The sequence below is a fragment of the Drosophila hydei genome, unplaced genomic scaffold (genome assembly GCF_003285905.1).
Source record: "Drosophila hydei strain 15085-1641.00,03,60 unplaced genomic scaffold, DhydRS2 tig00000001-arrow-pilon, whole genome shotgun sequence".
NCBI lineage: Eukaryota > Metazoa > Arthropoda > Insecta > Diptera > Drosophilidae > Drosophila > Drosophila hydei.
This window is the reverse complement of record NW_022045643.1, coordinates 12,780,102-12,806,692: the sequence shown is the minus strand read 5'-3', so window position 1 is coordinate 12,806,692 and position 26,591 is coordinate 12,780,102. Positions and strand designations below refer to the sequence as shown.

Sequence of the window (26,591 nt, the reverse complement as noted above, 5' to 3'; positions counted from 1 at the left end):
ATGCTTTGGCATGAATTTCGTACCACTTTTCTTCATTTTGGGGCCATAAATCAGCTGGCAGTATGTGACATATTTGGCAATCAAGTATACGCAGTGTGTGACACTGTGAATATTTTAGCGAGGGTAATGCATATATTTAACGAAATTTGATCAACTTATATACATTTAATCGAATGGCAAAGTTAAATACTGGCATGTGCTGGTGTATATGCAGCACAACTGCTGCGTTGACGAAATTGTGCGCCAACACTCAAGACAAATACTTCAAAGCCACTTGAAAGCCAGCAAGCAATTGTTGCAAAAATGAAAAGCGTAAAGTGTTTTGTTGAAAACGTTCCAAAAACAACACGTTCTATGTGCCAGTCGGCAAATGTAAACAAACTGTGGGCCAAAAAACAACGCAGTCAATAAAATTGCGCCAGCTGGCAGGCTGCACTGAATGAAAAGGGGATGCTGCAAAAGAAATAGCAAAATAAATGCGGACAAAATATTTGCCATGCAAATAGGACTCGAAAAAAGCTCCACTCTGACAATATTCGAGTGCAATTAAATGCAAAATATTTAACAATGCAGCAATGCATAAAAATGACAGAATCGCATACAAAACTCTTGTTAAATTATATGGGAATGGCGGAATGGCAATCAATGAATATGTTAATTGTGCGCAATAAGTGCAGCGATAGTTAACTAAGAAGTTTTGGGAAAGAGATAGCGAGATGAGTTGAGATGAGTCTAGTAGAGTGTGGCTATGAGGAGAGAGCTATGCACAATACTTTGAATTGAGTTAAAAAGTAAAATCTGTTTAATAAATTAACTATATAGTTCACGCCCTAATTGAACTTATTGATCAAATTAAACAGCAATTCCTATTGCACTAATCAAACTAATGTATGGCTGACACAGCTGCCAGTGTCTGCTCGCTTACTCTCCACACACGGTCTTTTATAAGACTCACCATATTCATAATCAATTTAAGTATAGCTCACGCAATAGGTCTTCTTTATAACTTATAAATTTGCCGGTCAACATATGCATTGAGTAAAATTTTACTACGCTGTGATGAGGTCTTTGTGTGCATTGTTTCAAGTGGCACTCGGCGAGCACAATTCAAAGAACTTATGCATCAGGCCCCCAAACTAGATCATTCTGACAGATAAATTAAGTGTTGCAAAAGCGACAGCGACAACAATATCAACGACAACAACAGCAGCGACACATTTCAACATGTTCAACGTCGAGTGCTCTTATTTGATGACATTTAACAGAGACTAGCTAATACCTTGCCAATGAACAGGTGCTTAATTAAGTGTCATATTTTGATATATATGAATTGTCAATGAAATAGGTTTATGAAAATTCTAATTTCTTGTATATTAAATTTGCTTAGATTAATAAAAAAATACTTTTACCTATACTTATGCATGCGTGATTCGGCTTTTTTGTACACGATGACGCATTGAACTGCATTACAGTTCAAAACTTAGATTTTTCATTAGCTCTGAGAGCAGAGTATTTAGAAGTCGTCTGCAACTGACTTCTTGTATTTCAGGGGACATCAAGATGAATTTCCGAAGAATTTTATGTAAATTTAACATGAATATTTTCTTTTGAATATATACATATTTAAAAAGAAAAAGAAAAAGAAAAATAAACGAAGAAAGCATACGAATATGTTTTCGAACAGAGCACGGCGGATACGCAAAGTGCGCCAATTTGCACGGCAGATTACATCACAGCCCCTCAGCGAAGACGAAGGCGGGTGCAGAGCATCTCGACATGTCATATGGCTTGCATTTAATTAACAAGCTAATTTTTTAAAACACAAATCGCTGGGCGTTGCGATGCGCCAGAAGCAGATCAAGAGCGAGAGGAACTACTGACAGCCAAAGCAGAGGAATACGTTTGCCGCCAGCGTGGGGCCCAAAGAGATGGAATATAGACGCTGGGAGATGGGGCGGTGCCAAAAATATGAACACCAACTTTTATATGCGTTCACAGAGCTTGCTGTTCTATGGGCTGCCTAATGAGATGAGAGATACGAACCGCAGCCAATGCATAAGACATGGAAACATTTTTGTTAAAAATAAAATTGTTTAACTTTGATGTGATTTGAACTTATCCTTAAATATTTTGTGGCAAACGCCCCAGAAACGGGGAAATTATAATACTAGATAATATACTGGCAATACAGTGACCATTACTGAATTTGTTAATCGTGACTTTAAGTTGCTTTATTATTTTAATTTGTATCCAATTATTTGGCTAAAATATATATGTCACGAAAAAGCATAGCAAAGCTCAAATTTCTTGACATCTTTTTATATTTTACATCAAAGAAACATTTTAAGTTTTTATCTTTGGTATTTGATAATCTTATAATCTTTTTAATATATTTGAGGTATTTCTTAAACCTATTTCATTATAATTGAAGGAATTTTTAACTGTCACTTCTTAAATGCCACAAATATATTCTAGCTTAGTTTAATCCAAAAATTAATATCCATTTCATGTAGCTTCAGCCTTAGCCGACAAGGCAAACGTTCTAATCAAGAAATACAACAGCGCCAACAAATTTACAGTGAAACATATTAAAATGCCACTCACACGATAATCCCCATTTACCTAGTTCTCTTTTTCTCTCTCTGTGTCCCTCTCTCTCTCCCGCTTTGTCCCTCTGGCTTTGGCTCGCTTAAATTACAAAAAGTTTGCTGACAAAATGGTTGGGATGTGGGTGTTGGGTCGTGATTTAGGGTTGGAGCTGAGGTTTATTTAGCTACAATAAGCTGCAAATTTTGCATATTTCATAGCTGTTGACAACTAACGCTGTATGTGTGTGTGCTGGCGTGGGTGGCAGCTGGCAGGTAAGCCAAGCAAAATAATAGCTAAAATTTGTATAAATAAAAATTGCAATTTAAAACTCGCATCGCTACATCCAATGTATTTCTCTGTATGCATGTGTATCCACTTGGCAGTTAGTTGCCTTTGTCTACACAGCAGCTTAGCGGCTGCCATAGATAGTGGTCATGGGTTACCTGCAAAATAAACTATATGGATTTCATTGTGAACTTTTATGGCAGCATTCAACCATACCTACACGGACAACTATGTTGGTCCAATTATAAATGGTACCAAAAAGAGATTTCCAATGCCAGATCAAATGATACCCTGCCTGCAGATACACCGACTGAAAGTGAAGCGATATTACATCATGTTTACATTAAATTTTGCTCGACTAATTCTAGTAATATTTATTTTTAATGCACATATTCATAAAGTCCTACAAATGATTCCATACTAATCTAAGTCCTTCCTCTGTCTGGCTATCTTTTTTGCAGCACATGGTGCAGGCTAATGTGGCGCCCTTTGCAGGCGCACCAACCGGCTATCCCGCCGCTCCAGGACCAGCGGCAGCGGCCGCTGCTGGTGCGCCCACGGCGGCCGAGAGCCTGTCGCTGGCCGTGACAGCAGCCGCCATCAAAACTGAGCCCGGCATGCAGCTAAAGGCAGCCGCCGAATCCTCAACAGCGGGCAATGGCAGCACAGGAGCCGCTGGTGTCGCGCCAGCAGCTGTGGCTGTAGCCACCAGCGTGGCAGATGGCGTCGTTGTCAATGCACCGTTGTATATTCAACAAAAGGTGAGTTTCGTCTAATAACTATTTCAAGCACTCACTCTCAACACTCTCTAACTCTAAATGTGTGTGTGTGTGTGCGTTTGTGTGTTTCTGTATGTGTATGAGTTTGTGTTTTTGAATTGTAATTTGTAGCGTTAATTTGGCATTGGCTTTTGGGTTCGGTTTTGTCTTGCTCTGCTTTGATTTGCCATTATGTAGTCGTTGACTGTGCCTATAACTTTGCACAAACATACACAGCCACACCCACACACACACACACACACACACACATTCACACATACTCACGCACACTCAGAAACGCGTTCATGTTAGTTGTTGTTTCTTTTACATATTTGATCACGTGCTCTAAGCTCTACGCTCACAATTTAGCATTCATATTTTTGTGGCATACTTTTGGGGCTGGTCCAGCACGTCGTTTGTGTTGTTGTTTATGCGCAGCAAAAAACGCCGAAGGACACTCTGCTGAGCTCTGTGGCTTGTATAAATCTCACAATTTATTTTATTTTCTCATTAAAAAAAGCAACAAGCCAATGTGTAGGCTAAAGCAACCATACTAACTAGCTAATATAGAGCAAACAACAACAAGCAAAATGCTATTTTTGGATTCGGCCTTAAGGGTATGAGTTCAAGCATTTAAATTAAATGAATCTTAAATATTTTATGCTCTTCATTTATTTAGCGAATAATGCTGAGTTTTTTTATTGAATCAGAAATGTTTGGAGGAATTTAATTTTTATATATTCACGACTCCGTGTGATTTTATTTCCCCTAGCTTTACTTATTTGAGGAGCCGCATGCGCTTATTTGTTTATGAAAATTGATTCGTGCATTTGAATAATTTACCAGCTGGACTTTGCATTTTTCAGCTAAGCTTTTGTGTAACATTTAATTTGTGTGCTGCACAATATCATGCACACACACACACGCACACAGACACACACACACATACATTTACGCAATTGTTTAATTGTTTGCATTTAAATGTTGGCGAACTTTGGCCTCCCATACGCAATAAATAATCAAATATTTAATTATTGGCAATAAAATTGCTTGTTGTTGTTTAATTTCGGTCTTTAACTTCAGTTCCAATTTGTCGTTATGTAGTTGACTTTGTGAATAAAGGCATCAATTTTCAACTATATTTAGCCCTTTGTTGTCTACAATGGATCGTTTAAAGACGTAGGCAACGTAGCCACATTTTATTTAAGCACACAATTCATCAACAAAATATGCCCACATGGTAAAGTAGTATATTTTGTATAAAGGAGCATTAGTCCGTACAACAATAGAAGTAACTGTTCTTTTAAGCTGAGGAAATCTTTAGCATTTCTTTAGCTAAATTCTATTCAAACTTTGAGCTGTCTTGATTTTACACACTCCATTACATAGCCTTTATAAGTACATATATACAGAGTGAATAGATTCAATTAGTCTAGAGGTATTTGCTTTATCTGAATTAAATATGAGTTTCTGTAGCTGCACAACAATAGAATCAAACTGTTATCATAAACATAACATAACTCATGCATAGACATGTAGATGGACAGAACTAACTGCGAACGACGACAGCTGAACAAATGTAATGCGAATTGCTTCAAGCCAATGCTTGCAATGGCATGAGCAAGAAACAACAAACAGACAACAAGACAACATTCCTGTCTCTGCCGTCTGAAACTATGACGTTTTTGCTTGAGCGTGAAGCTTCGATAAATCTATACGTATATATATTCTCTATATAACTATATATATCTGGCTCTCACTTGCTGTTAGTAATTTACCCCTTCCAACCCACAATGTTAAGCCATGCTTTAAGTTTGACAGTTTGCTAAACTGATTGATGAATTGTTATTGATATTGACTGGTTGATGGAGTCACATGTGTGTGTGCAACTTGAATAAATATAATCCTTGACATGTATTGTATGGTTTTTTGATACATAAATAAATATATATATATATATCATAGTTTAAGACTGTATAAAATATACACGAAACAAACCTGTTAAATCATTTTCTAGTTTTTCGCATTTTGTTATATCACTATTTTCATATATACTACTTATATAATTAACAATACGCTAGCTGTATTCGAGGCATGTTCAAACTGAAATAAACCAAAAGTGAAAAGCAACTAAACCATGGCAAATGCAGTTGGATATGTATTAGTTATATATATTTATATATATAAATATTTAATTACTTGTATACATATTTGCAATGTACTTATATACTAAGCAATTTTTTTGGTGTTGGTCGTTTGGTTGATTGCCTGACCGTCTGCCTATCGTAGTCCTTGTGTCACTTATACACTCTTTCACACACACTCACACGCCTACACACATATATGTATATATATAAATATATACATGCACAGCTATGAATGCGCCTGAAATGCCAACTAAACGCAAATCCTTGTTGTTATCCGCAAATTTATCACAGACAAATCTGTCAACACAACAACAACAACAACAACAACAAACACAACAGACACAGTACAATGGCAGCATTAGCAATGGGACCGCAGCTCCAACTACAGCCCCACTGCCACTGCAAGCAAGTGGTGCAGGAACAACTGCTCCGACGCTGGTCACGCAACAGCAGCAGCAACAGCAGCAACAACAGCAGCCACCCGCGCCTCTGACAAATGGACACGCGATGGAGCAACTGCAGCAGCAACAGCAGCAGCAGCAGCTACCGCATACCCCACAGAATGTGCTCAGCATTGTGAGTTTGGCCAACACAGCAACAGCAAAAAATTATAATAAAATAAACAGTCAAGAAAAGCAAAAAAAAAGACAACAACAACATAATAATATCAACATAAAAGAAAAACTCTAGAGCAATGCAAACAATTGGGATATACGTTTCATGAGTTCGGTATTCGGTTTCATGCTTGCTCTGGGTTTCTGCAGCTTAGTTTTTTGTTCTCTTCTGTTTTTGATGCCTTTTTGCTGACCAGCGCCTTCATTAAGCGAAAGTTGCTACTTAGTCGTAGAGAACCCACGTAGTTAGTACCCATTCATTGCAGCTTACGCATTGTCATTCCTAGCGCGTCCTTCAACAATGCTGTGCTGCATAACAATTGTCTAGGTTTATAATTTCTGAAATTTTGTTTTTTTTTTGTTAAGAGAGAAAGAGAAGCGGAGAACGAAGTGAAGCTTGGTCTTACAGCGAACTGATTAAAATTAAAATTTATGTGACATGCTGTTTAAATACATATTATGATTTGACGACCTATATATTATGCAAAATAATTACAATATTAAATTTAATACTAAGTTAAGTTCTACATCAATGCGACTAACTACTTCACGAATGTTAACCTGTTAGAAAACGAAACAATTCTCAAATTTAGGTTAATTTAATTTTGATTCGAAAATGCCAACACCTTTCGCATTCAATTTAAAACATTTAGCTCAAATTCCAAGTCCTTTGCATGTAACCCCTTGATTTTGATTGACCTATACTCTGCTGCATAATATAAAAAAGCATATCAGCTATATACATATGTATGGTATGTGATTATTTACGGACAGCTAAAAAATCTTTTCATCAAATGAATTGAAATTATAATCAGAGATTCACAAATACAAGGTCTGCCATATTACAGTTTGAGTAGAGTATGCCGTTGTCGTTGTTATGTGTCAGGAAATTCCTTCTTCTTTGGCTTTTTCTTTTGAACTTTATGCAAACATGCGAGCGACCTTTTTGCTGGCAGCGCGTCGCGTGCCTCACTGAAGGCATTTTATAAACTAAAAAGCGTTAAATGTCATTTTAGGGTAACCCGATCCCAATCCCAATTCCATTTCCAATTCCAGTTCAAATTCCAGCGGCCCCACTTCATTTTCAGGATCTGCCCACGTTATCGTTAGCCATTTATACGGCTAAAGTTTTTCACGCTATTTCACTTTAGCTCACCGCCAGCAAATGAATCCAAGGCAAAAAAAAAATAGGAAAATGTGCGCTAAACACGCAATCGGAATGGTATAGTGAATAGTTTGCCGCGATATCCATACATGTTTACAAAAGGAATTTGCTTTAATTTATGTGTCAACAATGCGCATTTAATGTGAAACTGCGAATGTATCCCTAAAATTGAGTTAGCGCCATTTCTATTGCCTACATTAAGGGGCGAAGGGGAAGCAAATCAAATTTATATGCTCTTAGCTGATGTTATTGCATTTGCCCATGCATTTTCATCGTGTGCGTCAATTGACAATAATATGAAATTATTCAAACCTACAGACAGATAAAGGACAGAGCGAAAGAGACAAGAGGAGATGGAGTGAGGGAGCAAGGGAGGCACATGTTTTGTGGCATGGTTGGTTGACTGACAACAATGCCAATAGGCAACATGCCACTGTGCATATTCAGTTTTAATAATGCAAAAATACAAATGCAAACATTTCCGCAGGGACATAGCCAGGATTTGGTTGCAGAGAGCGAGTGGGCGGGGAATTTGCTGCACTTGCGCGACAGTTTTATTGCATAAGTCAACAAAAGTCTGTGCCACAAATGTGCCATTTGCATCGGGTTCGACTATCTGTCCGATCTCTCTCTATCTGTTGGTGTGTGAGTGGGTGTATGCCCTGTAACCTTTCTTTTTTATTGGGTCACCCACACACACACACACGCACAAGTACAATAGTTGCACGTAGCGGTGCATAACGTGTGTGTGCCAGTCTACAAACCACTTGAAAATTGTATTTTCATTTCAATTGTTTATTTTTTGCGGCACTCGTTCGCATTCGATTTTCCATGTGGCAGCTGCAGCAACCACAACACCGTCGTCAACTACTGCCACTACAGATGCATCTACATTTCACCAATTATCAATAATACATTTACATTACGAAAGCATTTCAGCAGTTACCAAAGCAAGTGCTAACAAATATATTGTTGATATTGTATTTCAGTCAATTTGTGCATTGAAATCCGTCGAGAGCCAAGAACTTAAGCATAATTAAATTTAAAAACTGCAATGAGTCTGTAAATAATACTGCAAATTTGATTTATGCCACAAATGAATAACTATTGTATTGATTACAAATTATGTGAAATGAAAGTTAATCCTTTAATAAAACAATGTAGAGCTAAGATTTACCTATATTAAGAATGCCATAAAATAGAGAAATGTGTCAGCTTGTCATCGATATAAAAAATGTATGGATGTCCAGAAGGCTATCATCTATTTGATACAGCGTGATAGTTACAGGGGGATGGCATAAAGCAACACATCAAACCCATTAATTGGGAGAAAATGGAGTCAGTCAAGAAGCACGCCAGACATTATTTCAATATCAGATTTAGTTTAAGAATAAACTAAGAGTCAAACGTATTATACTCATTTGATTTTTCATTTTGTTCTCTTTATGTTTCTGACACAGTCCACAGTATTGATTGCCAACGAGGCAGCGGAGGCACAGCAGAATTCAGCACTGCCCCATTCTGGTGGAGGCGGCAGCGGTACTGGTGGTGGAGGCGGCGGCGGTGGTGGCGGTGGTGGTGGTGTCGGCTGTGGTATGCCTAGCTCACCGCTCAGCAGCTCACCGTCCAGCGTTACAGTCGCCCCGACAGCAGCCACACTCAACGGCAGCAGCAACAGTAATAGTATCTCGAACGATGGCAACATCTCGGGCAACACATCACCTATTGCCAGCGGTGAGCCGCTGCTGCAAACACCACCAGCTGCACAGCAACAACAGCAGCAACAACAGCAGCAACAGCAACAACAGCTCAACTTAAGCAGCAGTCCCACAGCAGCCACCTCGGTGACAGGCAGCTCCATAGCATCGGGCACCTTGGCCGCAACCAGCAGCAGCATCTCGACAGGATTGCTGCCCACAGCTGGTCTGGATAGTATTGCCAATTGCGGCGTGGCCACGGTCAGCGGCATTCTGACTGCTACCGCGCAATCACCCAATGTGGTCACTAGTCTAAACAGTGCTCAAGTCCAGCCGGTCTCCTCGTCGGTGGCTGCCGCCATGGCCGCTCCCGCAACACTGGACGCCAAAAGTCAACCCAAGCGCTTACATGTCTCTAATATACCGTTTCGCTTCAGAGATCCCGATCTACGTGCCATGTTTGGGGTAAGCCTACAGCAGCAAGTTACCATCTCCAACAATAATAACGCAAACTATGTTCTCTCTTAGCAATTTGGCAACATTTTGGACGTGGAAATCATCTTCAATGAGCGCGGCAGCAAGGTAAGTTTACAGGATGTATCCTCCATTCTCTATCCTGTTGCACGATTCATTTAAATTATGCACAGACCGAGCGGGCACTTGAGCCATTGTTAAGTGAAGTGATGTCCTTTTGTCCGGTGACGTTGCCAAGGCAACCTTGAACCATTGTGTTCTGGCTACAAATATCACTTGGATGTCCTGTCCCTCCATTTTCCGACACCAGTTGTAACGACAAAACTTCAATGTACCCTTAAGCAGACGCCGCTCGCAAATATAATTGCATAGCAACGGGCGCTGTTGCTATACAAAACGAAAAATGTGCATAATTTAAGGCGCTGACGCATGTCCCAAGATGCTGGGGCCCGCATGCCCACGGCCCCTATCTCCCTTCCACTCTGTTTCGTGTGTACTATATTGTAGTTTAGCAGTATGAGTCGGTGCCAACCTTGTTTTTAAATCGTACTTTATATATAAATATACCATATACTCTACCTGTATATGTGTATATCTCTGTATACACATCTACTTATATACTCTATATGTTTTTTAATTGCATGTTTGATTGCGAATGGCAGGGATTCGGTTTTGTAACATTCGCTAACAGCAACGATGCAGAACGAGCACGCGAACGTCTAAACGGCACCGTGGTTGAGGGACGCAAAATCGAGGTGGGTGCATGCAAGCAATACCATAAACCACTCAAACACACATCCACATCCACACACATACACACACAACACACCTACACACTTAGTTACATGCAGTGGGCAGCTATTATCTAGAACTAATTACAAAACTATCACAACTTTCTTATGTGCCACAAAATTTATATATATATATTTATATATATATATAAATATATATGTATATATAGATAGAGTAGGGAAAAGAATTTCGATGTGAAGAAATTGGTTTTCAAGTCTCGGAGTTTGCGTGTCTACGTGACGTGAAATAGTTTTCACGTGTTTTCGCATTGCAGAAAGAGTTTTATTTCATTTATTTGCCATTTTTATGAAATTCGGTCTGCATTGATTGCGCTTTTTGGCAATGCAATGCGTATTTAAAATCGGATTCACACATGGTCAGCGCACTTTGATTTCGTGTTTTAATCGAATGCTCATTAATTTTTAAATTATGCGCAGCCTTTTTTATTTGCCTTTAATTAAAAATTAATTACTTTTTTGCGTTCATTTCGCATTTCCTTGCGCACAGACAGACAGCTCACCAATTTTTGTATTTATGTTAAGTGGGCAGCCGCAAATAATTGGCATTTAAAATATGCTGAAAATGCGCAAAGTGCCAACTGATATTTAAACAATTTAACTGCGACCCCCAAGAGACGACAATCATTTTTTAATATTATTTTCATTTGCATTGTATTCTGCGCCATCGAAACCCGAAAGCTGCCTAATTATGCAGAATTGCAGTTGGGCGAGTGAAAAAATAATATTGATGGCTTTAAGTAACAGACAGGGAAGACACATGAACTTCAAGCACAAATATTGGTAATGGATTTTAGCTGTTAAAAAAGAAAAGGAAACTTTTTAAATAATTTGCCCTCACAGCTTTAACCACATACACACACACATACACATATATACACCTCATGCAATTGTAATTGTTAACTAACACAGAATTTATTTCTACGTTCTCTGTACATGCGAAATGCGATTAAACTATAATTTACAACAACAATAAAAATAAATCTATATAATGCGTACATTATATTAAAACAACAACAAAACTCACCACCAAAACCCACCACGCTCGCTGCAACTCAACTCAACTCTACTCGTTACTCGAACTCTCTCGTTACCAATAACCATTGTGAAGGTGAATAACGCCACTGCACGTGTACAAACCAAAAAAGTGACGGCAGTACCCAACGGTAAGTTGCTCTAACACACACACGGTCATATATACACAATATACACAGACACACTTACACACACACACACGTATAACACCTATATAGAACTTAGTTTAAGCTATGTAGCGAAACAAGTTTAAATGTTGAACAAAGAAATGCAATTACGTCTGGCCTAGAAGAACTATAAGAAATGAGAAGCACGCAAAAGGCAACTTAAATAACAACGACAACAAAAGCAACAACAACAACAAAAACAATAAAAACTTGAACACAACTGCCATAATATTTGACTGGCCATTGCCGTTGTTGCGCTTAGTGTTGATATAAATTTCGTTGATTTCGTTTTTCTAAAATTCGGTTTTCCTTTTATTTTTTATTTTCTTTGTTTAAGTTGAACTTTTCACATAAAGTTCTGTGGTGGCTGCAACTGCAATGCTAGCAAAGCTAAGCGAATGTTTCCTAATGAAAATGTTTGTTCGTGGAAATTTGTTATTGCTTATGATTTAATTTGAGGAACTTGTTGATAAGACGTATGTCAAGGCGTTAGGCAATCAAAAACTTGCTAACTGAATGGCCATACTAACAACTTTTGCCAATTTTGCGGTTGCTAACCAAACAATATATACACGCATATATAAACACATACAGATGTTTGATAAGAATTCGCCTTGTTTGTTCTATTAACCGGAGTTATGGATTTTAAGTGTTTGTCCTTCAATTTGTATTATAAACTGATTACTGTTTACTGATGATTGAACACAATCTGATAACTACGAAATAAAAATACCTTTTTTATTTTGTTTTCTCTCACACACCAACACACACAGTTGTACTGACCAAAGACGGTGCCCTACCGGCTCCAGCTCTAGGTGAGCGAACCAGAGAACAAATATAAATGGAAAATTAAATTTGTGTTGTCTTGTAACTTGCTTGCAAAGAGAAAAAACCATAAAAAAAAACTAAATAAACAATAATAGCTCGTGCATAATTAACCCACTTAATGTTGTCCATAGCCATAGGCACCTAATCATGATCCAGCCTAACCCTTATACTATATAGCACCCAACTCTATAGTCAACATTGTCCTGGCATGTTGCACGCTAACGGTGGCATGATACAAACCCCAATATTGGCTAAACAACTCGAAAACACCTGTAATACCCACAACTAAACGATTTTATCTAAGCATACAAGCATTTACACTCACAGTCCCAGCATGAATACTGTCCATGATTTCTATGATTGTTCTGTTCTTTCTGTACCTACAATTACTTCATTTGGCAGCAGGAACTTCATAGGCAGCTGCAACATATATATGTATATATATATATACTCTGGACTTGTAGTGTGGTTTCTTTTGAGAAGTTTTGTCAGTTAGAAGTTCTTAGTTATTTAATGTTACTTTTGCAGTACACACATTTTTATTTAAGCTTGTGGTTACCTCAAAGTTTGCTCCTTTACCAAAAAAAAAAAAAGACAGACGCAAAGCGACGATAAAAAAACGGCATGGAGAAGTTTTCCATGCCATGTATAATAAATAATACTGCTGATTAAATCGTCTTTCCATGCAAGTTGCCATTAAAAAGTATTCACAGCGCAAAATCTATACTTTAGTTTCGCTCAAATACGATAAGCCGATTACGAACCCAGCGCAAGCCAAACCCAAACCCAAACCCAAACCAACCCAACCAAACAAAACTGAACAGAGCTGAACGAGCAAAAGGGAAGCAGCTGAAATGTATCCAGCGGCTGCTCCCACGGAGTTTTTGCCTGCATGTGGACAGGACATGCAAAATGCTTTTGTATCGCCAACAGACAGACGGGCTGAGGGACGGACGGACGCACGGACAGACCTACAGATTGGAGATGAGATGCTGCACATGCTGATGCGGCTATGGCTGTGGCTGCAGGCAGCATCTTTTGCCTTAGGTGCCTTTGCCGTGGCCTGGCTTTTCCAGCCTGGTTCGCCCTGGCCACAGTCCTCCACTGCTCTCTGCCACGTGCACGTAATGCGCTTCATTTGCGTTGCACTAAATGCAAGCAGTGTGTCCGCTGGGACGCCTAGCTATTTATGCGGCTGCCAGCATATTATAGAAATAGTCAGTCAGACAGACAGCCAGACGGGCAGACAGATAGTCAGACAAACTGAGAGGTAATAGTAGTTTTGCTGGATAAGCGGAATAGTGGGGAAGGCAGGGAAGCACTCACTTTATCACGTTTCGAACTGGCTTCACTTGCCTGGCAAAAGACGGGCAGCATTAGCTTTAGAAGGAGTGAAGGGCACAGCTCACGTTGTCTTATTGCTCGTTACGTTGGAAAAGACATGCAGAGCGGGACGAGGGTGAGGCGAGTAGTAAGGATAATTACAAAGAAAATGGAAAGCACACAACGTTGCAAACATGTTGCGGCACACACATAAATTTTAGAAGCAAAAAATCAAAAACTTCTTACCAACTCCAGATGCCTTCTTGTCCTTCATGTCCCTAGGTCGTAGTTTTGTTGCTTTCGTCTTGTGTCTTATGCAAATGTGTTTCTTTCACACACTCTCACTCATACACTGTGCTCCATTTTGCAGAAAGTTTTGCCTTCTGTAATGTATGTAAGATTCCCCCACACCTACACATATCCATGTTTATATATATAAATATATACATATGTATATTTGCTTATGTTGATCCTTTGACATAGTCAGCTTAATGCGCCCAACCAGCAGAAACAACAATTCCAACTGCCTGACTGTGTATGTCTATTTGACATTTATTTTAATGTGCTTTTCGATTTTACCTCCCCGTCATGTGTTTGTTTAGAAAATAAATTGTTTAGCAAATAGCGGAAGCGCAACCGACAGTTTATTTGCTATTTAACTAGCTTTTGCATCATTGTGAAGCATTTCAATTTTTCATTGCATAATTTTGTGCGCTCACATATCAAATTTGGTCGATGAGATAGAAATTGGCAAATTATTTATTACAAACAGCATGTCAAGTCAAAAGTTAATTACCTCAATGTCTCCAAACATAGCTAAAAACTTAAAAAAAAAATAAATAAATAAAGGATATATGTTATATCGAAATGCATGTTCTGTGCTGGCAACCAAACCCTTCTCCCCGCAAGCTTTCATTAAAAAAAAATACAGAAATCCCGCAACTGCATCTAGCACGGGCCAACTTGTAAATGTTATTGATCCTGCGTGTCATGTCTATAAAACTCTGTACATATACATAAAAGCGCAATTTAAATGTAAAACTAATTTTAAGTTTTCTCTTGATTTTTCCATGCCCGCAACAACAACAACAACTTCAACAAATGCAACAACAACCGACAAAAAATAACTACACCGATTTCTATAAATCAACTGACTATAGTTTGCGTACAATGGCCTGAAGGTAAGCGTTCTGTCACGTTCTATTTGTATTCTTTTGCTGTATTTGTATTTTGTATTTATTGCTTGCCGTGTATTTTGTTATAAATTCTCAAATAACACAATTGAAAACATGCACACACACATACACACACACACACTTAAATATATTCACACAACTATTCAGAAACAATAAGTTATCTTTAATATATACGGGACCCATTCAGTTCATAATATAACTATAAGTTCTGGTATATTTTTAGAGTGTAAGCGAAACCAAGTACATAAAAAGACAACAACGACAATATAACTATATATATATACTAGGCAGCTCCCTCTATATCTCTTCATGTGAAATGTATTATAAGTAACTCTGGGATCTTTGACAGTTCGAGAAAACATTTTCAATAAGCCATTCAAACTCCACTCAAATGCAAATTAAATAGATTTATTGATTTACAATGTTAGGTTCCAAGTTAAACTGTATGCATATTATATACTCGTAAACCTTTTTTTTACAATACTAAATATTTGATGACTGTTTTTTAATGTAATTTTTTTTTCGTATTTTTTTCCATATTTGCCAAATTTAAAAAAAAAGAATTAAACCAAAAATAGAAAACAAAACACGAATGAAAAATCAATTAAAACAAATTGAAATAAACAAATATCGTTACTTACCGCTCGTAAACCCCATTTAAATCAGGCGCGTCACCATTTTCTTTCTAGACTTAATGATGCTGATGATCTTGTGATCAGCTAATAATGGTTATGAATTTTAGCATATTGCGGCTGTGTTGTCTTATGCATACTACTTAACTACTATATATATATATATATACACTATTAATAAATATATATATATTTACTATAATTTTATATACATATCTGAACAATCAATATCATTTTGTTTGACACATTTATTTAATCAGTTTTGTTGTATGTGCGTTTTGTTTTATGTCCTTAGTTCGTTTTATGTTTTGACATATTTTGGTCTGGTTCTTTGGTCTGAACATTGTCGGCAATGCTCCTTAGCGTAATTAATTATTACTTATGTATATACACACTCACACACACACACGCACACACACATCCATACATATACAACTACAAACAGGAATGTATGTAACTGTTAATTTTCGTCGCGATCCAAACAGCTTTATTAAGCACTAGACCTAAGCTCTATACAACAGAAAACCCGATTCGAACGAAGAACCACTGCATCCCACAATTCGAAATGTAAATACGACACACACACACACATACCCACATACACCCACACACATATATACCTTTAAAGCTCTTTATATATGTGTGTATGACAGACACGCATTCACACGTAGTCCAGATTCATCCACTGATTCATCGAATGATACAAATACAATCTAACAAAATTTATGAACATATATGTGAACCTCAAGGTTATCGGCTGCCCGTGGCCGCCGCTTGGCCTTTTTTGGGTGCGCCCGTTGGTGCCGGAGCGCCGACGTTGACACCGATGGCGCTGCAGATGCCACTGTCGGTGGCGCAAGCGGCAACGGTGCCATCAGCGGTGCACAGCGCGCCCACGCCCACAGCTTCGCCAGCAGCCACGTCCATTGTGTTGGCGCCCCGCCATCCGGCGCACAGCGCACTCCCAGCAGCTGTGACGGCGCAAACTGCAGCACCACCAACGACACGGCGGAGGTACATTGAATTGAATCGTCGATCGCATTTCTTTGAGTGTATGCGCCAAAAAAAGCAGAATTCAAAAATTGAGAAAACTCGTTGACTTCCACAAGAGACAAACACACACACGCACACACATACTCTCAGAGAGACATACGTAAATACTACACACATACACACAGACACACACACACTCACACAGAGGCATAACAGCAAGCAACAAACTTAGTTTTGAGATCTGTACCATATACTTACCTACATATATATTTGTTGTCTTGTTATTTTGGTTACGCATTTGGGTTTGACTATATGCTAAGTACTATATATTGCATATCTGTTGGACGCCCTTGAGTTTGCATTGTTCAACGGCTAGGCGACCACAAGCAAACACAACCCTAGAATCAACCAATCAATCAGTCAATCAATCTACCAACCAATCAACCAACTAGTGTCAATTTCACCTGACAACTGTAATTAGCTCTTAAGTATGGAAAGGTTTTTAGCTTTAACCATAGTGTACTTACCTACATAATACGTAGTTTATAAAGTGCCCTATATCGTGTGACGGTAGACAATTTTTGCGAAGCAAGCGTTTTATAAAAGGCATTTCATTTAGTCTCATTAGCATCTTTCTCTATATCTATCTATCTATCCTTCTCTCGCTCTGGCTCTATACATATATTTCTTAAAATTTTCCTAACTGTTTATACTCTTGATATGTTTTTACTTACTTTGCAATTTTGCACGTCTGACTTTTTTTGTGTTTTCATTACCAAAAATATGGAAAATAAGAACTAAACAAAATGAAAATGAAAATGGAAATGGTTATTTGTATAAAAGTTGGGCCTAGGAAGTATGGTCAAAAATTGATACGATACGTTTACAATTTGTTGCATGCCACAAAATGATACAGCCCAAAATTCGGAACTTTGATTGCTTGGCTCTAATGCTTTTTTATTTGTAAATAGTAAAAATCGAAATTAACTTTTGGCAATTGCATTCAGAAATGGGCCATGAAATTGCTGAAAGTGCAAATATTCCATATTACATGTAAATATTATCTCTGCCGAGCTTTTAATTGGCATTTAAACAGCGAAATCGAATTTGATTCGCATTCTAGGCAAATAAATTTGCAATTTGATTTTGGCTCACATATATTCAGTAATTAATTTTTGTATTTGGCATATCGCATTGAAATACATTTGTGTGCAAGTTCCCAGATCTCCAATTATGGCCAGCAAAGCGCAGCGCTCTTGTCCAATTTATTGCGGTCTGACTGCTAATTGTTTGTCACGAGCAACATAAAATGTATTTTTAATTACATGTCGATGCTCAATAATGCGATGGCATCCATTGATATTTGACAGATTGTACAGAATGCTTCGCCCAACTGTTTTTAAGCTGGATTAACTTGAACACAGACACCATCGTTCTCACGCGCGCATAGCAATCATCTAATTGTCTATTATCTGTAAACGTTAGCTTTAATCCATTCGGCACCATCAATATTGTTTTTAGTAAATGTGTTTTCCTAGTTTTGATTGTATTTAAAGGTTTAAAGGTTTTTGAATCGTACTACTTTCCATATAAACGTTATCTTTTGCTTCGTTTTCTGAATACCTTTAAAATAGTTTGACCAACATTTAAATGCAACAAGTTGTACAAACAAAGTGTCTTGCCGCATACACACGTCAAATGCAAACTCTATTTATATTTATATATATATATATGTTTCTATTCTAAACTGCAGATCGGTCTAATGTTTTCGTATTGTTAATGGATGGTCTTATTATAATAAATCGTATATATATATATATATTTATATAGAAATAATACACTCAATATACAAAACAAAACAAAACTGCGTAGCATTTGTTGGTAATTCAATGTTATATAATATTAATTAAGTATGTTTCTGAAACCGAATTCCCCTTATATGACTGGCTCACGTATGTCTTATGTATTGTTATATGTATATACCAACAAGATCATTTAAAACTCAATCGATACTCAAATATCTTTACATTTAAACAGTTACTACATATTGCCTAGTATTTGCTAAACATATACTCTATGCTATATACTACATATATAAATGAATATATTATATAAATTTACTTATATAAAGAGAGAGAAACTAACCGCATGCATTTTATGTTCTTTTCTTTTCCTTTTTTCTACTTTTTGCACACGAACACAAATACACACACACACAAATACACACGAAACGTAAATAAAATATAATTCGTGTGTTCAAACACCCAACCACACACACACTGACAACACTCACACACACATACACACTGGTAAAAATGTTGTGTACAAATCGTTGCAAAAAAAAAACTCAATCAAAAATCAAATTCCAAAAAGAAAATCGTTTTGACCGCCTCACAGCCGCCGCCGCCGCCGCTGCCATGCATGGAGCTGCCATGCCACATAGACACATGGGCGTGGTCGGTGCCACACCCTTCCATCCTCGGCACCATTATCCGGCGCTGGTAGCCGCCGCTGCCGCCGCTCAGCAGCAACAGCAACGTCAAGTGGCCGCCGCTGCCGTGGCCGCAGCTGCTGCCCAACAGCAGCAGCATCAGCAACAACAGCAACAGCAGCACCAGCAGCAGCAGCAACAACAACAGCAGCAACAACAACAACAGCAGCAGCAACAGCAACAACATGCCGCAGTCGCCGCCGCCGCCGCTGCCCAACACTCACAGCACGCCGCTGCTGCCGCCGCCGCCGCCGCTCACACACATCCGCATGCCCATGCGCATGCGCTCGCGCCTCAACTAGCCCAGCTGCAGCCAACGCTGCAGGCCGTTGCCGTGCCCACTGCCGCTGGCAGTGCTGCGGCTGCTGCCGCTCAGCAACACTCGGCGCTGCAGCAATCCCTGGCAGCGGCCGCAGCCGCACAGAACTCAGGTGTGACGGGCAGTGCGAGTGCCGCTGCCGCCGCCGCGTATGCGGCGCGACTATCCGCTGCAACGGCATCCCAAACACCGGCCGCTGCTGCTGCGGCTGCTGCTTCCATGGCAGCGTCGGCTAATGCGGCCAACAATGCTGCCGCTTTGCATGGATTTGCGCCGTAAGTAGAGCCCACTCCACGTTGCCCAAAAAAAAAAAAAAAAGAAAAGAAAAACAACCAAACGTCGTCGTCGCAAAAATCGCCATAAAGAGAAACTGCCATGTAGCTCTAGTTGTATCTTGTTATTTTATTTTTTGGTTTTTTTTTTAGTTAAATAATCTCTATATATTGAATGTAGTTTTAGCGCACTTACTTTTTGTTCATGTGGTGTCTACGCTCGCTCTCGAACGCTTACTCAACTCCAATGCCAACAATGCATTGCTGCATTGACAGCAGCGGCAGTGGCAGCAACAACAACTGGCTCACTGTATTGCATGCAACGAATAATTACGCATACGCCGTGTTGTGCACGCTGCTGCTGCTGGTATTGCAGCTTCTCTCCAACTGTCATTATTTTACACACTTAACTTATCCTTATCCCTCTGATATTAGCCTCACCCACTCCACTCCCACCCACTATCCATCCATTCCATCTTCGAGCGCAAATTTGTTTATAGCTTTAACGTTGTTTTGTCTCTCGATTTTTGGTCTATGCGGTGATTCTTTTGAAATATTTAGCTACCTTGTGTGTGTAACGTTTTTATAAGTATATCCAACTATATATGCATAGCGTCACATTTGCCTAATGTACCATCTAATTAAATCGCAAGTTTAGACTTGTCTCTTGTATAAAATCAACAAACAACAACAACAACAAACAACAGCTATAAAAGCAGCTACCAATTAACGCACGCCAACTACTACATTAACTACTTAAATACCCAAAAACATATTTATTCTTGACTGAGAGCAGTTTCTTTTGGCATTCGTATCTTAATATTCGTATAAGTTTTTGATTACTTTGGTTGAAGGGTCCTACGTAATATTGTATATTGTGTACCACTAGGCGTATGATGACATTTGACATTTAATATGAATTGAATTGAATTGAATTTAAAAGAAATGTTTTTGATGCGTCTGCTGCTGCTGCTGTCGCGCATGTTTCCTCTATATCTCAAACAATTATTTATATTATTATTTCCAAATACACCCGTTTATATTTTATGTTCCTTTGTGGCTGCTGTTCTATAACTAAATAATAGCGTATGACTGACAATGATAACAATGATAATGCTACCATTTTATATGAAATTCTACCAAACTAATTAGCTAGGTGCATGAATGTCTCTCCTGTCTATTAAAGGGCAGAGTTCGAAAAGTGTTTCTTATACATTGTTTTGTAGACTCGGGACAGTTGTATTGTAACCTCGTACTTACCACATATGGTTGATTATCCTTGCTAGTGTTCTACTTATAATTTACATGTGCATACGCATTATCTAATAATCACCTCGTCATCAGTTAGGTTAGCGCAGGCAGAGGGGAGGAATTAGATGAGGCAGGTTAGAGTTAGATGCTAGGTAATTTAGGCTTGAGTTGGGCTCAAGTTAGGCTACATTTAGGGCTCCCTTACGTTTTCAGTTACACCTTGAGTTTCAGCCATTTTACCCAATGTACCCGGTACAAAAAATAAATATTAAAAAGAAAAACAACAGAAAAGGGCACCGGCAAAGTTTTCGCATTAAATTACAAAATTTTTCTACGCTAAAACTTTGCCTTTGCCTTCTGTTGAGAACGCCCAAACCAAAATCCACACACAAGTGCGTTAAAAAAGATTAATGAAAATAAAATAATAAAAAACGACAAAATAATATTTATAAAAATTTTTGAATTTTGCTTTTAAGTGCTATATATATATATATAAAATATATTTATATATGTATATAAATATCAAGTGACAGCCAAGTCCGATCAATAACAGAACAGTTCTGAAATGTTGTGGAAAAATTGTGCACAATATTGATCGGGCTCTGCTGACTTGCGAGACTAATGAATGAAGTTACCTACTTAGTTATTAATCTACGAATCTTATCCTTCTACTTAAACACCCACAGCGTATACTATGATCACTTCTTAGCAGCCGCTGATCCAAATCTACGCTTCCAGGTAAGTCTATACAAATTGTACTCTGCGATTACTAGTTAAGACAATCATTTAGGCTTAATATTAGTGTAATGTATGCTAAGATACATTTATAATATACACACATATAGTTTAAAGCTGGCTAGCTAAACAACAACAAAACCCCTAACTTCTTGAAAAAAAAAATAAATATATACACATATATATATTATATATGAATTTTACAGGCAGCCAAACCGGTCACTGAAGTTCCAGCCGCACAGCCAGCCGCCATATTAAATGTAATGAAACCTATTCAGATTGATACGTTAACCGTAAAACATAACAAAACCGTATTAAGAACGTTCTTGAAACTACAATATTTATATTACTCTCGTACATACACATTTATTCACACATTACCTTCAATTGTAACTTGTGAAAGACACCAATATTTGACTTGGTTTTTGAACAGAACATTCTTCTCCTATATGTTTGTACATTTCTCGCTCTTTCTATTTGTTCCTATTATTATGATTATGATTTGATTTTATTTTCGATTTACATATTTTTTAATGCATACAACACTAACGACGAGTTTTGAGATACACTTTTATATACCACTTACGTACCCACACATTGAGAAATGGTGTTTTCTATTGTTTATCTTATCCTTTGGTAACTGGTCGTGCAACTAAGTCTGTAAAATTTGTTGGCATTAGCAAGCGTGTATACGTACAACAAACCAAAAACAAAAACAAAATATATGCATAAATATATCACAAATTCCAACTAGGGCCGAGTGTCATTAACAAAAACGAAAAAACTATATATATATATATATCATACATAAGTAATTGCTTTTATGTATTTAAATACTCGTATTCATGTAATTTAATCATTGTTCTATTACGTCTATTTCTATCTGCGAAGCGATTACTTATATGCATCGCTTAATTATCTTGTTAACACATTTTCTACAACTAAGTATCACACGCGTAGTCTCCATAAAAAGAAAATTTATAAAAAACAGCAACAACAACAAATGCTTTAATTAGCGGCCATAAAAAAGACGCATAGTATACTTTCAGGCTGCATGCCGCTCTTACTCTCGCTCTCTTTCACTCTTTTTCTGTCTGTCTTTGTCTATTTTGAAGCGAAAGAATATTTAAATTTTTGTTTTTTTTTCTTTTTCACATTTTAATCTCGCAAGTTTTTGTTTGTTTGGTTTTTCTTCTTGCGAAATCTGCTTTGCTATCTATATATACATACTGGTATTAATTAAATTAAATCTATAATTAAGTAGCATATAAATAACTATTCTTCAATGCTGTGAACATTTTCGTAATTTTACTAAGTATGTATTCTTTTTTTGGTTACTTTTTTCACGACTGTTACAACATACGCAACAACAACAACAACAACCACCACCACAACAACTACTGCATCAAATATCTATACAACATTATCAAAACTAAAACGAAAAAAATACCGAAAATTATACCAAATATATCGAAAAACTTACAGCGCCGCACTGTGACTACGCTAAACAGTACCCCACATACGATCAACCGCATTCCGGTACCACAGAATGTTTTGGTAAAAATAATCATTTTTAGCTAGAAAAATTTGAAAAAAAACGATGAAATTCAACTTTCAAATCCATTAGAAAATTAGTTTGTTGTGCCCAAATTTAAATTGTTTGTTTTATGTATGTGTGTTGTTTTTTCTGTTTTTAATTTTCATGGGACTGCGCTTTGTCTCTTGCACCCATATCTAAGTTTTAATCCGATACTAGCTATAATCTTTATATATACATATACGATATAAGTTCATTATGAATCCCTGCACTTTTGAAACTTTGTTTGTAGCATTTACTTACTCCGTACATCCATAAGACTTTGGCATCTTGGGTTTATAGCTTGAACTCGCTGGTCACATCCTTGAAATTATATTTCTGTCTACTATAATAAGCAAAGAGTAAAAAACGCACTGATATAATTTGATTGCACTCCTCTTATGTTTGGTTCTAAATCCATATATGTGTATATATATAAATATTAAATGTATATATACATATATATCATTTTATTTATTATTTTTTTTTTGGTTTAGGTTCTTAACTCTTTTTGCCATTTTGCTCTCTATCACCTGTCGCTAGTTTTGTCGTTTCCGTTGTATCTACTCGATTTACCTTCCCCTTTAACACACAATTTGCTTCACATTATTCCAGGCCACTGCTCCGCTGTTAAAGACTCCCCTGTCTCAGGCCCAGCAGCAGGCGTATGCCACCACCTACACGGCGGTCGCTGCCCGGGCCGCCTACGGGGCCGCTGCAGCTGCAGCCGCCCAGCCAGCACTCGCTGGTTACGCCACCGTAGCGGGGTAAGTTTTCATCTCAGTTTTCCACGTGTCCCATTCGCTGCATCAGCCACTGTTCAGCTGTTTCACACTCATCGCTCACAAATGCTCCACGAAACACGTGACTCAACCCACAGTTAACCCACAAATCCGTAAACTAAAAACGTTAAATAATCCAACTAAAACTTAAATAAGCTTATATGTTAACATTAAGATTGATCTATTCTTATATCTATTCGTAATTACATATGAAAAAATAAACTCCGTCTTCAACAAAATTCTATTGTATTTCATAATTTATTTGTATTATTTCTTACAATTTTCTTATTTTATTGTATTATTTATTATGTTTAAATGTATAAATATATTTGTTTCATAAACATCTTATATATATTCGGTGTCTATATTTGCTTAATCTGTCTGTATCCGGTCATATGGATAGCTCTAAGACATTTTTGTATATTTTCGACTTTATTTTATGTTTTATGTTTTAAAAGATTATTATATTTTAAACCGTAGATTATGTTTTGATACTCCGAAATCGACTATTTTATGTTGCATTCAAAAAATAATAATAATTTAGTTATCAAAACTGTTTTTCTATTATTTGATATCTATTATATTTCGTAGTTATTCATATGATTGATAATATATTTAATATAATTTCCTTTTTTTTATTAATTTTTTTAACACTTGACTAATTAATTTGATTTGATTCTTTTTTATACAATTCGAAACTCATAAAATAACTTATCAAGAGTAGCAAATGTCTAACACCGAAAACTGAGGCCTTACAACTAACAATTGAACATTTTTGCAAAACCGTATCGAAATTAAACAATTTCTACTAATAATAACTGATAAGAGGATGGAGAAATGAAAAGATGTGAATGAGATGAAGAAGAAGTGGTATTAAAAAAGATCATTTATTGCACACACTCATGCTGTGCGGAAACACACTTGAGAACGAAACAAAACTCACACACAAACTAAAGAAAACTAACCCACGTGGAGGCATCAAGAATCTGTAGCATTCCCATATCATATTTATATCACCTATTTATCGTTTCAAACTTAACTAATTTTCCGCAAACGGAATATTTCTAGTTACGCGCGCGAGTATGCGGATCCTTATCTTGGACATGGCATTGGACCCGTGCCCGGCTATGGGGTAAGTGGTTTTTCTCTTTGCAACTATTGCTTGACAAATGACTTAAATAAATATAAAATCTCTGTTTAAAAATATTACTAAATTTCCATTTTCTCCATCTGCTACTCCAATATCCAATATCAATCAGGCAACAATATACCGCGGTGGCTACAATCGTTTCGCGCCATATTAAAAAGCTTCAGAAGTCAGCCAAATAACGCAATTGAACTACTCTCGAAAATGCTCAATGTATGAACAAGAATTAGACGTAAATACTCCTCCTCCTACAGTGCAGTATGTAGCAGTTGAATCTATATATATAGGTCCAGACACGCAGAAACAGATGCTCAAAGATGATCGACAAAACGCGGAACCCACTCAAACAAAAAATGGAGAGTTGAAAATCAAAGCTAAAAGCAGCCGCAAGCTAGCGGCCAATTACGCAAGAGTAAAATTAAAAACAAAGCAACAATTTTTTAAACAAAAAACAAATCAATGTCGTCCATAAAAAAAACATAAAAACAAAAAGAAAAACAAATGCAGTATACACAAAATATTTAAATGGCAATTAGTTTGCAAAAAACGTGCTTCACGCGTAGATTTTTACTAAAAACAAAAGCTGAAATTTTGTGCGGCAGAATTTATATTTAAAAATTATATACCTACTGGATATATTATTATTATACCAATAGATATTGTAATTGTATATCAAAAATGAGCAATTCTAATGTATTTTCAGGCTGCAAACTCCATAATTGACAAGATACCCAGATCAAGTTTTGCTTTTTAGTTTTGTTTATTAAGTTATCTTTATATATATAAATTTGATGATTTCTGTTTCATGTATTTGTTACATATAGCATTGTAGTTTGTAGTAAACACAAAACAAAATAGTATATTTGAAAATTATTTTTCTAAAAAAAAAAACTCAAAAACAAAACAGAGATAAAAAGTTGCCAAACAACTAAAGAAAAAGTTTCAGAACATTCATCTGATAATCGTTTACCTTAATTTCTCTATACGTTTGAAAGTCTCCAAAGAATACTCATTTTATGATTGTCAACTTATTTATTTTTAAAATGTTTTTATCTGCTTTGCTCCAGATTGTTCCTAGACACTTTTTTCGGCAGCTATAATGCAAAAAGTCAACTCAATGAAAATGAACATGAAAATGATATTGCTCAACTCGTAGTGCATAAGTAAATGCAAAAGATCAACACGTAGACATATCCTTGGAACATACAATAATAATTACTTTAATGCGGCCGTAGCAGCAACAAAAAAGTCTTTAATAGAAGAAACAACAAATAAATATATATAATGAGTAATAATAATAAACATA

At 37.1% G+C, this 26,591-nt stretch overlaps 1 protein-coding gene across 17 annotated transcripts in view; it reads left to right on the top strand.

The window, feature by feature from the left end:
- Nucleotides 1-25,651, top strand: part of LOC111599851 (RNA binding protein fox-1 homolog 2) — a 92,983-nt gene extending 67,332 nt beyond the window's left edge. For 2 of the 17 annotated variants that reach the window (XM_030225217.1, XM_023315649.2), the window contains 15 exons: nt 3,336-3,635; nt 6,071-6,355; nt 9,019-9,720; nt 9,784-9,837; nt 10,392-10,484; nt 11,650-11,704; nt 12,514-12,555; nt 15,052-15,072; nt 19,110-19,797; nt 21,732-21,783; nt 21,987-22,040; nt 23,266-23,337; nt 23,972-24,123; nt 25,207-25,270; nt 25,398-25,651. In XM_030225217.1, the coding sequence (XP_030081077.1) occupies nt 3,336-3,635; nt 6,071-6,355; nt 9,019-9,720; nt 9,784-9,837; nt 10,392-10,484; nt 11,650-11,704; nt 12,514-12,555; nt 15,052-15,072; nt 19,110-19,797; nt 21,732-21,783; nt 21,987-22,040; nt 23,266-23,337; nt 23,972-24,123; nt 25,207-25,270; nt 25,398-25,442 (2,679 nt within the window). In that variant the 3' untranslated portion in view covers nt 25,443-25,651. Of the gene's footprint in view, nt 1-3,335; nt 3,636-6,070; nt 6,356-9,018; nt 9,721-9,783; nt 9,838-10,391; nt 10,485-11,649; nt 11,705-12,513; nt 12,556-15,051; nt 15,073-16,468; nt 16,734-19,109; nt 19,798-21,731; nt 21,784-21,986; nt 22,041-23,265; nt 23,338-23,971; nt 24,124-25,206; nt 25,271-25,397 lie in introns of all 17 variants that reach the window. The other 15 variants (XR_003944346.1, XM_030225237.1, XM_030225218.1 and 12 more) reach the window with 15 other exon arrangements.
- The last annotated feature ends 940 nt before the right edge of the window (nt 25,652-26,591 follow it).